This window comes from Penicillium chrysogenum (genome assembly GCF_028827035.1).
Source record: "Penicillium chrysogenum strain IBT 35668 chromosome Unknown utg000002l_segment0_segment0, whole genome shotgun sequence".
NCBI lineage: Eukaryota > Fungi > Ascomycota > Eurotiomycetes > Eurotiales > Aspergillaceae > Penicillium > Penicillium chrysogenum.
The window spans coordinates 3,193,067-3,208,665 of record NW_026622750.1 but is presented as its reverse complement, the minus strand read 5'-3'; the positions used below and the strand labels follow the sequence as shown (position 1 = coordinate 3,208,665).

General features: G+C 50.3%; 5 protein-coding genes across 5 annotated transcripts; all 5 read left to right on the top strand.

Annotated features, from left to right (window-relative positions):
- Window positions 1–368: 368 nt before the first annotated feature.
- N7489_004695 (ankyrin repeat domain-containing protein) lies at window positions 369–1,656 on the top strand (the record flags this gene model as incomplete). The annotated part of the gene is made up of 2 exons (XM_056710447.1): window positions 369–371; window positions 430–1,656. The coding sequence occupies 2 exons, from the start codon at window positions 369–371 to the stop codon at window positions 1,654–1,656; spliced, it is 1,230 nt and encodes a 409-aa protein (XP_056568868.1).
- A 1,019-nt stretch (window positions 1,657–2,675) lies between these two features.
- On the top strand, window positions 2,676–3,659 carry N7489_004694 (uncharacterized protein; the record flags this gene model as incomplete). The annotated part of the gene is made up of 1 exon (XM_056710446.1): window positions 2,676–3,659. The coding sequence occupies one exon, from the start codon at window positions 2,676–2,678 to the stop codon at window positions 3,657–3,659; it is 984 nt and encodes a 327-aa protein (XP_056568867.1).
- A 286-nt stretch (window positions 3,660–3,945) lies between these two features.
- N7489_004693 (NAD-dependent epimerase/dehydratase family protein) lies at window positions 3,946–4,953 on the top strand (the record flags this gene model as incomplete). The annotated part of the gene is made up of 1 exon (XM_056710445.1): window positions 3,946–4,953. One exon carries the CDS (start codon window positions 3,946–3,948, stop codon window positions 4,951–4,953), a length of 1,008 nt encoding a protein of 335 aa, XP_056568866.1.
- Window positions 4,954–13,678: 8,725 nt separating this feature from the next.
- On the top strand, window positions 13,679–14,042 carry N7489_004692 (uncharacterized protein; the record flags this gene model as incomplete). The annotated part of the gene is made up of 3 exons (XM_056710444.1): window positions 13,679–13,688; window positions 13,710–13,784; window positions 13,864–14,042. The coding sequence occupies 3 exons, from the start codon at window positions 13,679–13,681 to the stop codon at window positions 14,040–14,042; spliced, it is 264 nt and encodes an 87-aa protein (XP_056568865.1).
- Window positions 14,043–14,633: 591 nt separating this feature from the next.
- N7489_004691 (uncharacterized protein) lies at window positions 14,634–15,360 on the top strand (the record flags this gene model as incomplete). The annotated part of the gene is made up of 2 exons (XM_056710443.1): window positions 14,634–14,879; window positions 14,905–15,360. The coding sequence occupies 2 exons, from the start codon at window positions 14,634–14,636 to the stop codon at window positions 15,358–15,360; spliced, it is 702 nt and encodes a 233-aa protein (XP_056568864.1).
- Between the last annotated feature and the right edge of the window lie 239 nt (window positions 15,361–15,599).

The window sequence follows — 15,599 nt, the reverse complement described above, 5'->3', positions numbered from 1 at the left end:
AGAGGCATTTAAAGGGTTTCTGGGAGCAACCTAGCCCCTGTCCAGGATATACATGAAGCATACAGGGCGGATGGAGATATGATCTGCGCGGGACCCACATGCTGCATATGGTGCTCGCTCCTGAATATTTTTGCTAACCACCTCTATGTATTCGAGAAGCCCTCACAAGAACCTCGCTCCTAGGATTCCGATCGGCTGTCCCAGGAGATAGCAATCCCTTGCATTGATGACGAGGTGCAGATCATGGAGGGCATGGCCAAGTAGATACTTAAGGAGTGCTATATCCGACGTTTTGCTTCCTATCTTTCAGTACTTCACAGTCCTCAGAGCCTCATATCCCAGGTGACTTTCAATCTATCACCACAATAATGGTAGCATTCTCCTCTTCTATCAAATCGTCTTGCAGTCAATGACTGACCCAATGTCTAGACAAGCAATCTAGAAACTCCAGCGAGATTCGAGCTTCGCGACTCCTACAATCAGACAGCTCTTTGGCATGCCGTCTCCAAATGCAATGTGGCAGAGGTGAAGTCGCTGCTGAAGAGCGGGCAAGATGCACTGGCGGCGGATCGCGACCGAGTCACACCGCTCAACTGTGCAATTATGCGAAACAATGCTTCGATCACACGACTCCTGTTGAAGCATCTGAGAGCCCTTTACTCTACGACCACATTCCTGGATGACACGGATATCAACGGTGCCGAGCTGCCACTGTGTCTGGCCGCTGGATATGACCGCACGCGAATGATAGATCTGTTACTCGAATTTGGTGCGAATGTCAATGCAGCCAACCGGCGTGGATACACTCCGTTATACCACGCGGCAGATCAGGGGCATTTGGGGGCCGTGGGACTGCTCCTTGAACAGCAAAACATTGATTTGCAGGCACAGGATCCTTCAGGATCTACTGCTCTTCATGTTGCTACCAAGCGAAATCACCTTTCTATCATCAATCTGCTTTTAGCCAACCCGAACATCGATATCAACTGCAAAGATGTGCACGGAAACACACCCCTCTGGTGGTCTACTCGACTGGGGCATGATGACATCTCCTTCCGACTGCTAGCTGAGGTTGGTGTGGAACTCAATGCTGTTGGTTGGAAGAGTGGCCTCTCTACCACGCCTCTCTTTCATGCCGTGGCAAGACAAAACTATTCGCTTGTGGAACGACTTGTCGGAAACCCCGAGTTAGACCCAAACATTCCAGGGTATTTCCGTTGGACACCCCTCGGCCACGCTGCACGCGACGGCAATGTTGCTATGGTGAAGCTACTGCTTCGGAGAGACGATCTTCGATGTAATGCAGTGGGCCCGGACGAAGATTCCCCGCTTTGGCTTGCTACGAAGTGTGGTAGAACTAGGGTGGTTCTTCTCCTGCTGCAGCAGGGCAACCGAGTGGATATCAACTGTCGAAACAACAAAGATGGTGAAACTGCCCTGTCAGCGGCAGCTGGCTCTGGAGATCGAGATCTGCACATCGTGAAGCTCATTTTGGAGGATTCGCGAACAGATCCCAATGCTGTGGACAAGTCGGGCAAGGCTGCGATATGGCACGCTGATTCAAAGGGGCATCTTCAAGTCGTAAAGGAGCTCCTGAAGGATCCAAGGCTTCGCTGCGATCTGACAAATATTCTTTCGGTGGCGGGCAATCACTAGATGCTCTCGACTAGGTCAAGCGACCCGGGGGGGGTGGGAAATAGCCGGATCTGCTTTGACCAAAAAGGTGCTGTATGTCGTAGACGTGCGGGGCTTCAACTTTGGGATTAGTTATTCAGTGACCCTCTGCTTTATGTAGGCAGACCAATAGCCAAGCCTTATCTCGTCCATGTAGCCAGCATATTGGCTTTGTCCATCTCTCTAAAAGCATTTTGCCTTAGCTTCAATCTGGACCCTATTGACCAGTAATGTGCAACCAAAACCGTAGTGCTAAAAACTAGTCTCTTTGGGGATCACCGTTGAAATTCGTTCATCCTCACCTTAATCCAGCGCTTCGTAAATACATTTCAAATGGGGTGGTATATTGACGAAGATGTGAGGCAGAATGCTCACTCGGATAGACTGATTCTTTGGAATCACTATAAAACCAAGGAATAGCTTTTGGCGTACACGTGGAAACACACTGGCTATAATGTCTATTTCCTTTTTCACAACCTCACCATTTCTGTTTCATATCAGTCCCATGTGTACTTTAAGTCATAAAGGTTTCGGTGCAGACATTACAAAGTCAAGGCTCTAGTTTGAAGGGGTTTCCTGGACTGTTCGACAACACATTCAAAATGGACGAGTTAACCAATTACAGAGCGGCAGCCAGGGCTATATTCACGGTAGGCAAAATCGACGGGGCTGGCTGGCGTAAACACTATGTGCAACTACAGTAATATTCGAAATCAGTTATACCACCTCACTCTTGCGACTTGGCTCCCGGAAAATAAACCCGGCGGCCGTGATTCCTGATAGGATAGAGCCTGGAGGCTCAGCTTTTCAGACCGCTTTCTAAATTAGTAGGTATTTTTCATAATACCATGATTCGACAACAGAAGATGTATTTTACACGAAAGTGCTATACGCACGCTACCTAGTGCGCCCTCCCCATTCCATGGCGCGAGCCATATTCCCTCCCCATCCACCACCCGTCTGTCTTCGAAATCCCAGTATCCGAGATCCCTCCAAGCGACATGGCTCCTAAGCTTTCTACTTGGAAGCTTCATCTAATCCGTGATATGATAGAGAGCCAGTCTTTTACCACGTCTCAGATGGCCGACGAAGCTGAATGTACCAAGCTTACGGTTATCAATATTCGCAGAAACCTACGCCACTTTGGAACTATCTATGCTCCCCAAACTCGAACTGGCCGAAAACGAACCGTGACGCCGCTAATGATAAAAGCTCTCTGCGAACACCTTTCTGAAAAGCCAGGTCTCTATCTCGATGAGATGGCTGTCTTCCTGTGGGATGAGTTTCGAACCATGATTACAACCTCCAGCATTAGAAGAGCCCTTGTAGCAACAGGTTGGTCGAAAAAGGCAGCGCGGCAGCGCGCTAAAGAGCAGAACGCGGATTTGAGAGACTACTACCTACACAACCTGTCGGAGTTTCAGTCGTATCACCTAATATATGTTGATGAATCTGGTTGCGATAAGCGAGTCGGATTCAGGCGAACCGGTTGGGCACCTCTTGGCAGAGCTCCTCTGCAAGTTACTCAGTTCCATCGCGACCAGCGATATCAGATACTACCCGCGTATTCTCAAGATGGGATCGTCCTCTCGCGAGTGTTCCGCGGCTCTACGGATGCTATCGTCTTTGAGGACTTCATAGCTCAGCTACTGCAGCATTGCGGAAGATGGCCAGAACCCAAATCAGTTCTTGTGATGGACAACGCATCATTTCATCACTCAGAGCGTCTCGCACAAATGTGCGCGGATGCTGGGGTGAAATTGGTTTATCTGCCGCCCTATTCGCCTGACCTTAACCCAATTGAAGAGTTTTTCTCTGAGCTTAAAAGCTATATCAAGCGTAACTGGAGTCGTTATGAGAGAGACCCCGGCCAAGGCTTTGATACATTCCTCGAGTGGTGTATCAATGTGGTGGGTGCAAAAGAAGAGAATGCCAAAGGCCATTTTCGCCATGCGGGATTGAAGATAGAAGTGTTAGGTGGTTGAGTCTTTGAGTCCCGACAGGCGGTACAGCAGAATTCGAACATAGTTTACCCCGATAATAAATGACGTAAATAATCATTCCTTGAGAATAGGCATATATTTTAATTCCAGAACGACCAATTTACGATAATTTACATGATCGCATTACGTAAATTCCCAATGAGTCTTCAAGATCTGCACGTGACATATTTTAGTAATTATCGATGTCCTGGGTGACTCACACGAGGTTGCTCCTATGAAACCGAAAAGCCCGCAATAGGCAACTCTCATGAGTAGCCTCCATTTCGAAATGTCTTCATCGTATGACGTTCTTGTCACTGGCTCGGCTGGTCATCTTGGTACCGCTTTGATGCTTAGCCTGCCTTCTCTGGGCTTCAAACCACTGGGTATCGATATCTTATCCTCCCCAACTACGACACTTGTGGGATCTGTTAGCGACCGAGACTTCATTGCCTCCCTCTTCGACTCTTACCCCATAAGACACGTTCTCCATGCCGCAACACTGCATAAACCGCATGTCTGTAGTCACAGCAAGGAGCAATTCATCTCAACCAACATTGTCGGCACTTTGATTCTCCTAGAAGAGTCTTCCAGATTTAGGGCGCAAATAGAGAGCTTTATCTTCTTAAGTACAACCAGTACCTTTGGTATGGCACTCAGCCCCAAGCCAGGACAGCCCGCTGCTTGGATCGATGAATCTGTTGTGCCCGTCCCAAAAAATATATATGGTGTGACGAAGGTTGCGGCCGAGGATATGTGCGCACTGATGCAGAAGCAAAGTGGAATGCCCGTTTTGGTTCTCCGCACTAGTCGCTTCTTCCCCGAGGAAGACGACGATGAAGACCGTCGCGCGGCCATGGCCGATGAGAACCTCAAAGTTCTAGAGCTAGCCTACCGCAGATGCGACCTTCATGATATTGTTAGCGCATCAGTCTGCGCAATGGGAAGAGCCAAGGATATTCTATGGGGAAAATACATTATAAGCGCCCCGCCACCTTTCAACAACGACATACAAACACTCAATGCTTTGAATCGGAACCCCGCAGAGGTGCTTAGGAAGGAATTTCCCGAGTTGGATATCGTTTTCGAGGAGAAGGGGTGGAAGCATCTCGCGAGAATCGACAGAGTGTATGATTCAAGCCGGGCAGTGAAGGACCTGGGATGGAATCCAAAGTACACGTTTGAAAAGACAGTGCAGAGATTGGTGCGTGGCGAGCAATGGAAGAGTGATTTGACAGCGACGGTAGGTATGAAAGGTTATCATGCCATGAGCACCGGGGTATATACAAAGAGATGAGCCTATACAGCACCTAGGCAGAAGGGTGCTGTGTTCGTGAGATATAGGATGGATCGAAATCAGTTTCACCACTTGCACACGGAGATTCTTTCTCGAACCCTCTTTCAAAACACACTATGCCTATTATAGTTACTCTATCCCTGACCCCGTTTCTTGGCAGTATTCCAATACAATTGTAGAAAATACACTTGGATTCGAAATTGGCTTCCATATTCAACAGGCACAGTATCTCAAACCCTGACACTGGGACCATGGTGAAACTACCTGGTCATTTAACTAGCTTACAGAACTTCCTTCGTGTCACTTCAATACTGTAAAGTATCTCACAAGGCTTATGCACTACGTTTCCTGTATCATCTGATTAATTAGTATTCTTTCTGCCAATTTTGCCTTGGCCGCCTAGGCGCCTTCCTAGGAACCCCTAAAAGGTCTGCCAAGACAGATGCCTATAGGAGCAAAAATATTCTGCCATTTATTTCCGTCTTCTCGGACACATAAACCACCACCTGTTCCCCATAGGTTCTATTCTACCATCCTCGCATCAATTTCGACTTGCCATAGTGCACGGTACAATAACACGACATGGTGGGAAGACAAGTATCAATGATAAAACAAGATTACGGTGAAATCGGCCAATCATTAATTGATAAAATAACGGATACATTGCGTACTCGCAACGCAGCGTCGTTACTCTACATTGCCGAACAAAAATGCTTTCAGATCACTGGCTTCTCTGAAACACAGCGAGCAAAATGCGTTGAAATACTCTCTGGAGTGCAATCCAGTGCTTACCACTTAAGAATCAACGAAGAAACCGACCAAGGCATCATACGTTTTCAACTCATCCCTATTTTAAGGGAGAGTGACCTTGACCGGACAGCGTACGATTTTGCTCGATCCGGGCAAAATTTTATCCAAGGGCAGCGCGACTCCCGAAGCCGGAGTGCCATCCGAACACGATTGGAGAGATTGCGAAAAGAGCGACAGCTATCACCTCGAAACCTTTGATCATCTTCGTCTCATCATATCTACGACAACGAGGGCGCAACCTACCTTACAGCAATGTGGCTAGCGCTCACAAAACCATAACGGTAGATATCTCGCACGGCGCCGGATGCTCCGAAAATATACCCCAACTCTCGCGCTTGCACCGACGTTATTTGTGGAAATCCGCCGGACTTTTTTACGCTCTCCGTATGTGATCAAAAGAAGGCATTTTAATTCTACATATGGCACTGAGTTTCTCGCCGCGGATTCCTCCGTGCAATTAGCCATTCCGATCGAAAGTTTTGGGTTTCTCGTCTTTTGCGTACCTCGCCCTCGCTGTTCTATCTCGGCTCATTGAATGTTTCAGTGATTGTTAAATGAGGATCCCTTGTCTCCTCTGTGTCATGCCAATTGAATGTATTATATTCAAATGAAATCTAATTCCTGGTGATTGACTAGTTCTGGCGTCTTGCCAATCGAAATGATTGGTAATATAGATGATGTAAGCTAGATTAGATCACATGACCTTAGTAAGCACATAGAATAACCACGCGCTTAGAATAATGGACTGACAGATGCATATACTCGACTGGAGATTATTGGTCCAACTTCACCGCCCTAATTACGTGTTCCGACATGAACACCATAGCACGTGATAACGCCCTTCAATACGATTCAATACTTGAGACGGAGCTAAGTCGGAAATGGATTAGTGTGTTTCGCACTAGAGTTCGAGATAGATTTTATGAGTGCAAAGTGGTGAAACTAATTTCGATCCATCCTGTATAAATGGTCGAGGTGGTATAACTGATTTCGAATATTACTGTAATCGATCCAGGTACTGTACATCTAGGGGAAACAGCAAGCCCCCACTGTTAAAACTGATTTCGAATTTGACTGTACTGAACTTGCACTGTATCTATTGCGGACTGTAACCAGTGAGGACCCTGCCGACTTTGGAGTTTTGCGGAGTGCCACGTGGCGACAGTACCGACTCCCTGTACTGATCGAGAGTAATGGCGGGACGGGCCGCGATGCGAACCCCTGAACCGCCCGACCGCGACGAACGCGGAGACTCACCACCGCGACTGTCGAGACCGAAACGCACCACCAGACCACCAAGAAACTACGCTCGACAACAAGAGATCGACAATGAACAGAGGAAGACGCGACCCCAGCAAAAGAAGAGAATTGAACCCGAATCTCAGCCTGACGTGGCAACTTCGGACGACTCCGCGACCGAGAGCGACGACCTCGATGTCAGCAATTTGGTAAAGGAGCTGGTCAAACTCAGGGAAGAGATCCGACTGCGAGATGAGCTGCATAGAGAAGAACTCCAGAAGGTCCAAGAAGAGTTTCGGAAAGCCAAGGAGGAATTTGGCGTCGCCCTTGCAGGAGTTCGACACGAGCTACAGACCCTGACAGATAGCCCCACGACACCGCAATCCTACCCCGAGGCATGCTCTCCGAACCACCATGATGAGATTCTTCGCGAAATACAATCCTTGCGCGAGGAGATCAGCGTTCCCGCTCCCACGGGATCTCCGTCTTATGCAGATGTCGCCCGTACACCCCCGCTCAGCCACCCAAGCAATATACGGAGTCTCTCGACATCGAACACAACACCAACTACGTTTACCGACACATTGTACTGCACAATCGACACCTCGGAGATGGCAGCAAATGAAAACGAGAGGATGTCCGCAGGCCCAATTCGGGCGGCGGTGGAGACAGAGATTCGGGCGATGGAAGGCCACACGCACTGGCGCTGTCGCGCTGTCACCGTGGACCCGAAGAACACCAACCGAATCAGAATAGCGTGCCGCGGCGAAGTTGAACACCAGCTGGTTAAGAAAGTGGCGGAAGGCAAGATCGGCGCGGGAGCGCGGGTGCTTCGGGATGAGCTGTACCCAATCAAAGTCGACAGCGTTAACAAAACCACCGTGCTAGATGAGAAAGGTGAACTCCGAGCCGGAGTGGCAGCAGCCTTCAGCGAGGAAAATGAAGCTACCGTTGCCAAGATCGCATGGCTCAGCAAAAAGGACAGTGCAAAGGCCTATGGGTCAATGGTCGTCTACCTCACCAAAGGCAGTGATGCCCGAAGGCTCCTGGCTGAGGGGTTCTTTCACGCTGGGGGAGAATCTGGGGTGACCAGCGTCTTCGAACACCGACCACGACCGACGCAATGCTACAACTGCCAAGAGATTGGCCATAAGGCATTCCAGTGCAAGAACGCCCAGAGGTGTGCAAAATGCGCTATGGAAGGGCATCGCCACAGTGACTGCGACCAAACCGTTCCCAAGTGCGTTCCATGCGGGGGTCCTCATGAATCGTTCAGCAGAAATTGTCGGCAGCTCTACCCGTCACGTAATGAGTAGAACACTCCGAGTGATGCAACTGAATGTGAGAAAACAGGGAGCAGTGCAAGAAAGCCTCATGAACGACGAAGATACTCAAAATGCAATGGCACTAGCGATCCAAGAACCCCAGGCGAGGATGATTCAAGGCCGGCTCTTGACCACCCCGATGGGGCACCACAAATGGACAAAAATGTTTCCCTCCACGTGGAGGGAAGGGAGATGGGCGATCCGAAGCATGCTGTGGGTCAACAGAGATGTGGAAACGGAGCAATTGCGGATCGAGTCGCCGGACCTAACGGCGGCCGTCATTCGGCTTCCCGAACGACGGATTTTTACCGCATCAGTTTATGTAGAGGGAGGGGATGCCTCTGCGTTGAAGGACGCATGCGATCACCTCCGGAAAGCAATTGCAAAGGTACGGCGAGATTCGGGGACGGTGGTGGAGATTATGATCATGGGAGACTTTAACCGCCATGATCAACTGTGGGGAGGAGACGATGTGTCCTTGACCAGGCAAGGGGAGGCAGACCTCATCATCGACCTCATGAATGAATTTGGACTCAGCAGCCTGCTTAAACGGGGCACCAAGACATGGCACGGCGCAGGATATTCGGGGGACTGCGAGTCGACGATCGACCTCGCTCTCGCCTCAGAAAACTTGACGGACTCGATGATCAAATGTGCGGTCCATGGAACGGAGCACGGTTCGGACCACTGCACCATTGAGACCGTCTTCGATGCTCCGTGGGCTGCTCCAAAGCAGCCAGAGCGACTGCTGCTGAAGAATGCGCCGTGGAAGGAGATCAATGCTAGAATTGCAGGAACACTAGCTGCCACTCCGGTGGAAGGCTCGGTGCAGCAAAAGACCGACCGGCTCATGTCCACGGTGTCTGAAGCGGTGCATGCCCTGACACCGCGGGCCAAACCGTCACCACACGCAAAGCGATGGTGGACGGCGGACCTGACGCAACTCCGTCAGATATACACATACTGGAGAAACCACGCCCGCTCGGAAAGACGGGCAGGGCGAAAGGTGCCACAGTTGGAGGACATGGCCGCAAGCGCCGCGAAGCAGTACCATGACGCAATTCGGAAACAAAAGAAGAAGGACTGGAATGAGTTTCTGGCCGACAACGACAACATTTGGAAAGCCGCGAAATACCTGAAGTCAGGAGAAGATGCAGCCTTCGGCAAAGTTCCGCAGCTTCTCCGAGCAGATGGAACGGTCACCACTGACCATGAGGAACAAGCCGAAGAACTTCTGACCAAATTCTTCCCGCTCCTGCCGGAGAACATTCAAGATGAAGGAACAAGACCACAAAGAGCGCCGGTAGAGATGCCGGGCATCACTATGGAAGAGGTAGAGAGGCAGTTGCTCGCAACGAAGTCTTGGAAGGCGCCAGGCGAGGACGGCCTACCGGCCATAGTGTGGAAAATGACCTGGCCCACGGTCAAGCATCGCGTTCTCGATCTTTTCCAGGCGTCACTGGAAGAAGGCACGCTGCCGAAACAGTGGAGACACGCAAAGATCATCCCGCTGAGAAAACCGAACAAGGAAGACTACACTATTGCTAAGGCGTGGAGACCGATCTCACTCCTCGCGACGCTAGGCAAGATCCTGGAGTCAGTGGTGGCAGAAAGGATCTCGCATGCAGTGGAGACTCACGGCCTGCTCCCGACCAGTCACTTCGGGGCCCGAAAGCAGCGGTCCGCGGAGCAGGCACTCCTGCTCTTGCAGGAGCAAATCTACGCGGCGTGGCGCGGCCGACGGGTGCTGAGCCTGATCAGCTTCGATGTGAAAGGGGCATACAATGGAGTCTGCAAAGAACGACTGCTCCAAAGGATGAGGGCACGAGGCATACCGGAGGGCCTTCTCCGCTGGGTTGAGGCGTTCTGCTCTGGACGGACGGCGACCATCCAGATCAATGGGCAACCATCGGAGGTTCAGGACCTGCCACAGCCTGGACTGCCTCAGGGCTCGCCCCTGTCTCCGATTCTATTCCTCTTCTTCAACGCCGACCTCGTGCAGAGACCGATCGACGGCCAAGGAGGAGCAATTGCCTTCGTGGATGACTTCACCGCGTGGGTAACAGGGCCAACCGTACGAAGTAATCGGGAAGGTATTGCAACAATCATCAATGACGCGCTCGATTGGGAAAGAAGGAGCGGCGCAACCTTTGAAGCAGACAAAACAGCCATTATACATTTCGCACCCAAGGCTTGCAAAGTCGACCAAGAACCGTTCACTGTCAAGGGACAGACGATTGAGCCTAAACACAAGGTCAAAATCCTGGGGGTCCTGATGGACACGCGACTGAAGTACAAGGAGCATATTGCAAGGGCAGCATCTAAGGGCCTGGAGGCCGCGATGGAACTACGACGGCTCCGAGGCCTCTCCCCAGCGACAGCACGGCAGCTCTTCACAGCGACCGTGGCCCCGGCGGTGGACTATGCGTCTAATGTCTGGATGCACGCATTCAAGAATAAGAACATCGGACCGATCAACAGAGTGCAAAGGGTAGGAGCACAAGCAATTGTGGGGACATTCCTCACAGTTGCGACCAGCGTAGCGGAGGCCGAGGCCCACATTGCCACGGCACAACACCGTCTCTGGAGACGAGCCGTAAAGATGTGGGCAGACATCCACACACTACCAGAGACCAATCCTCTTCGCAGAAACACAGATCGGATCCGGAAGTTCAGGAGATACCACCGCTCGCCACTTTATCAAGTAGCGGACGCGTTGAAAAACATCGACATGGATTCACTGGAAACCATCAACCCGTTTACACTGGCACCATGGGAAGCACGCGTGCAGACTGATGAGCCTATCTCAGAAGGGTCAACTGTACCAGGCGGGTCAATGCAGATTGCGTTCAGCAGCTCGGCGCGGAATGAGCTGGTCGGGTTTGGAGTGGCGATCGAGAAACAACCACCACGCTATCGGAAGGTGAGACTGAAGACCTTGTCCGTCACGTTGAGTGCGAGAACAGAGCATAATCCATTTTCCGCGGAGCTGGCGGCAATGGCGCAAACACTGAAGACACTCGTGGGATTGAAAGACTTCAGGATCACACTGATCACGAGCAACAAAGCGACGGCTCTTACGCTGAAGAACCCGCGACAACAGTCGGGTCAGGAATTTGTCTGCCAAATCTACAAGCTGATGAGCAGATTGCAGAGGCATGGAAATCAGATCAGCGTCCGGTGGATCCCCACTAGCGAAGACAACAAACTACTAGGGCTGGCGAAAGAGCAGGCGAGAGCCGCGACGCAAGAAGATGCCATCCTGCAAGGACAGGTCCCCAAAATGAAATCGACCACTCTAAAGATGGCGCGCGCCCAAGCAGTCTCCAATAGCGAGTTGCCCGAAAATGTAGGGAGGCACTCCCGACGAGTGGACAAAGCACTCCCAGGAAAACACACGCGACAGCTGTATGACCGATTATCGTGGAAAGAGGCGAGCGTGCTAGCCCAGCTCCGCACGGGCATGGCAAGACTCAATGGATATCTCTTCCGGATCAATACTGCCGAGACAGATCAGTGCGCATGTGGACAAGCAAGAGAGACTGTGGACCACTTTCTGTTTCGATGTCGGAAGTGGACCGCGCACCGGACGGAAATGCTGCAATGTACCAATACCCACCGAGGAAACCTGTCCTTCTTTCTGGGAGGGAAATCGCCTTCTGATGATCAGAAGTGGACGCCAAACCTAGAGGCCGTACGGGCCTCAATCCGATTCGCCATCGCGACGGGCCGACTCGAGGCCACTTACCACTTAACCACGCCGACCAACCTAAACCACCCCTTTTTCCGATCTAACTCACCAACCACCTCGTGCTACAGATAGTAGACGTGCTTCAACTGCCGAAGATAGGATGTTGAACACTTGGAGAAGCGCCTTCAAGCCAGCCTACTAACCAAATTACTAACCCACGAGCATCCGCTGCGACACTGCGTGCTGAAAAGACACATACGGCAAGGTTTTATGCATGGGCTCCAATGAGACACAGTACTGTATATATTATGACATGTATAGTAGTTAGCGATAGTTGCCCTTTCGGCTCAGCCGCCGGGCGTTAATGAATTGTGTGTGTGTGTGTGTGTATAAATGGTCGGAGTAATTCATAATCATCACTCATGGAAGACTCAATATGTCATAAACTTAGTTGTGCGATCCTTGCTTGTAGACTCGTAGTCATTTTTGGAGGCCATTATCCCCAAGAACCATAGGATTTCCTTGCACCTTGACACAGGCCCCTTGAAATTGAATAGAGGCTTCTGGGAGGACTCCAGCTCTTAGGAACTCATACTTGAGCCCCAGGACTCAGATTTCCATATTGCGCGGGGAAGTCTAGGGACTTGCCATCTATTGGAGACTAGGAATCTTTTTTCCAACCCGGCATCCACCTCGTTTGATCCGTGAGTAATATTATTTACATAATAAAGGTCCGAGTAACCAACTCTCGCTTCCCAGGAACCTAAACCGATCCTGGATTTCTCTGGATACTTCATACCGTACAAAAATGGTTCCTGCGTTCTGAGTTCGGACACTTACCACACAATGTATCTTCTGATAATATAAAATAGTTAGTAATTCTCTTCCATCTCTCAGATTTCTATTAAACTCACCGATTGCTAGGTTATTGTGAACCGAACCAGTACAAGCTGTATGAAGTCCATTCCGGAAAGACCGTCTTTTCCCGTGATGTCGAGTTCGATGAGAGGACCCCAGTGGCGCCACTCATCGAGGGGGAAACAGGCAACGACCTCCCGGACAACGCTCCTCCATCACGTGTTTTTCCAGCAGCGGTGCCATCTCCATTTAGCGCATCACCTGGGCCGCCTGCATCGCCTCCAGACTCGGCTGAACGACCGAAGACGCCATCTCAGCGTGTGGAAGAAGCACTTCCACCGGTCAATCCAATCGAACAGGAAGCAGAGTCCACACAGGATCTCGGCTATTCCATCTATGGCCGTAGAAGAAGACCCTCACGGCGCCCAAAGCACCTGGGCATGTTTTCCCTTCAGCCTAGAGCCTCAAGCTACATCTCCATCATCTATCACATAGCAACATCATCGATTGTGGAGAAAAATGCAATCTATCAGTGCACACCTGCTATGTCTTCCTACAGAGATCCCATCCACACGCACTAACAGCGCTCGGGCAGTCCATTAATCCACAAAAGTGCTGCATCAAGACTATTACGTTCTGGAAGACCTATCAGGAACCAAGATGCTGATTGAAGCAGGACTCTGGCTAGATCTCAGACCTGCTCTGAGGTCACACGAGGATGGCAAGTGTATACTTGAAGGGAAATCATCCTCGGCATTAAACCTATAATAGGCGGCAGGATGGAGCATTCTCTTCCAGCCACATGTGTGGTCGTGGGCGCTAGCGTGCTGTAGTTTTCGCTGCTCCCGGCCTCGCAACGGCACCAGTGTTATCGAGTGTGAGATTCACAACAGGCAGAATTCAAGCACGTATGCGCAAAGTCGCAGGAATTAACATATTAATTCTTGTTTTCCCCGTCCCGAAGCTCGAATAACCATTCATGCCTAGGTTCAACAACAGCAGCCGCCCATGGTTTAATTGGAAATATTGCAGCGGGGAACGCGACGGCTATAGGACAGAGCGCTGGTGCACTCGTGATCGTCAATAGAGCTAGACAATTAGGGGGGGTACTACGATCACTAACTATGGGAAGTGTTAGTTTAGCGTGGGTCAAAACCAGACTATGAACATATCCTATACAGTACAATGCAAGAAAATGTTATCCTTTGCAGCACTGGCTCAGAGACCCTATATTCGTCGCTAATTTCGCTACAGCTGTCAGAGAACGCGATATTTTGACCTCATAAGTGATGAAAGGCTCGATACTCATCCATTGCGACTTGGTCAGTGACTAATCCTAAGAGTTCCACAATTTAAACTTATACTATCTAGCTGCCGTTAAGTTTGCATGCAACCTTGACAATCTCTAGGGTCAACGTCTAATCTCTTAATTCAAGTTTCAAGTCTGGGGTCGGCATGCACTGCAAACACCCGCGACCCACATACCGGAGACGGTAGCGTCACTACGGCCACGTCTAGTGCCAATCTCGTTCTTCCAATTCTATGAACGATGATTTGTGGAAGCACACATGAGTATTTATCGCTATGGTACACCATACTGCTTTCGTCAATAATGAGAGGCCAAATGCGGATATCGTAGATAAAACCAAAATATCAGCGTCTTTTGTTTAATATATAATCTGCGAAGTACTCTTACAGAACTCATACCAGTCCTCACATTAATATTCATATCAATATTCGCTATAACTCACTATATGATGGCCAATACTACGCAAATCCTCGATGACGGCCTACAGCTTGACCTATCATCACTTTCACTCCGTGCTGAGAATTCACCGGCGGAGCCTCCTTCTCTGCAATTGCTCAATCCATTCCAGGATCTGCTAGACCTCCATCAAGACCAAGACCAGATCGAAGCCTATCTACGACAGCATCTGCAGCCGTATCTAGATGGGTGCCAAACACTAGAACGGCTGGCACCTGACAACCCCTTTTTCCAGCAAGTAAGGGATTTCTGGGAAAAAGAAGGCCTCGAAGGCAACGGACGGATTGTCCAACTACATCGACTTGCTTTGTGGTATCCTAAACTTTCCACCTATTCTGTTGTTGAATCCATCCAACTGGGATCGTCTCGCCTTGGATGATATGATCAGCAACTCACCTACCCTATCCTGGCTTCAGGACACGCTGGAGTCTTTTGGCTTTACTCTCAGAGATATCGCCATCACCGACATGTTTCCCTTGCTGACGGATCGGAAGCTGAACTCCATAGAAGAGGAAGAGAGAAGCCGTCTGTGCAACGAAGCATTCAACCTCACGGTCAGCTTCTTTCGCCAATTCCAAACACCTGTGGTCATCTCTTGTCAATGTTCAACAAGACGAGGCCACGCTCGCTGGGACATCGTGGATCATCCCCTAGCTGATCAGTTAAGCTCCTCGGTTTACAAGGCACGGGGCCGACAAGTGACCAGTACGACTGGATGATCAAATTATCCATGTCGCTCAGGGGTTCCATCCAATGCACATTGAATACGCAAAGAATGTGCACAATCGGCTGGATCTCGAACAAGTTCTACGTGGCTTACTTAGTGCACTCTATGAGCCCTGCGAAGGTTGGCGGATTCGTCGTCGACAGCACTATGAGGGAGAAATCGACGAGGCCGCAAAAGAAGTGATCACCAGAATGACGGCATTTCTGGACAGTATCACAGATTACCGTCGAG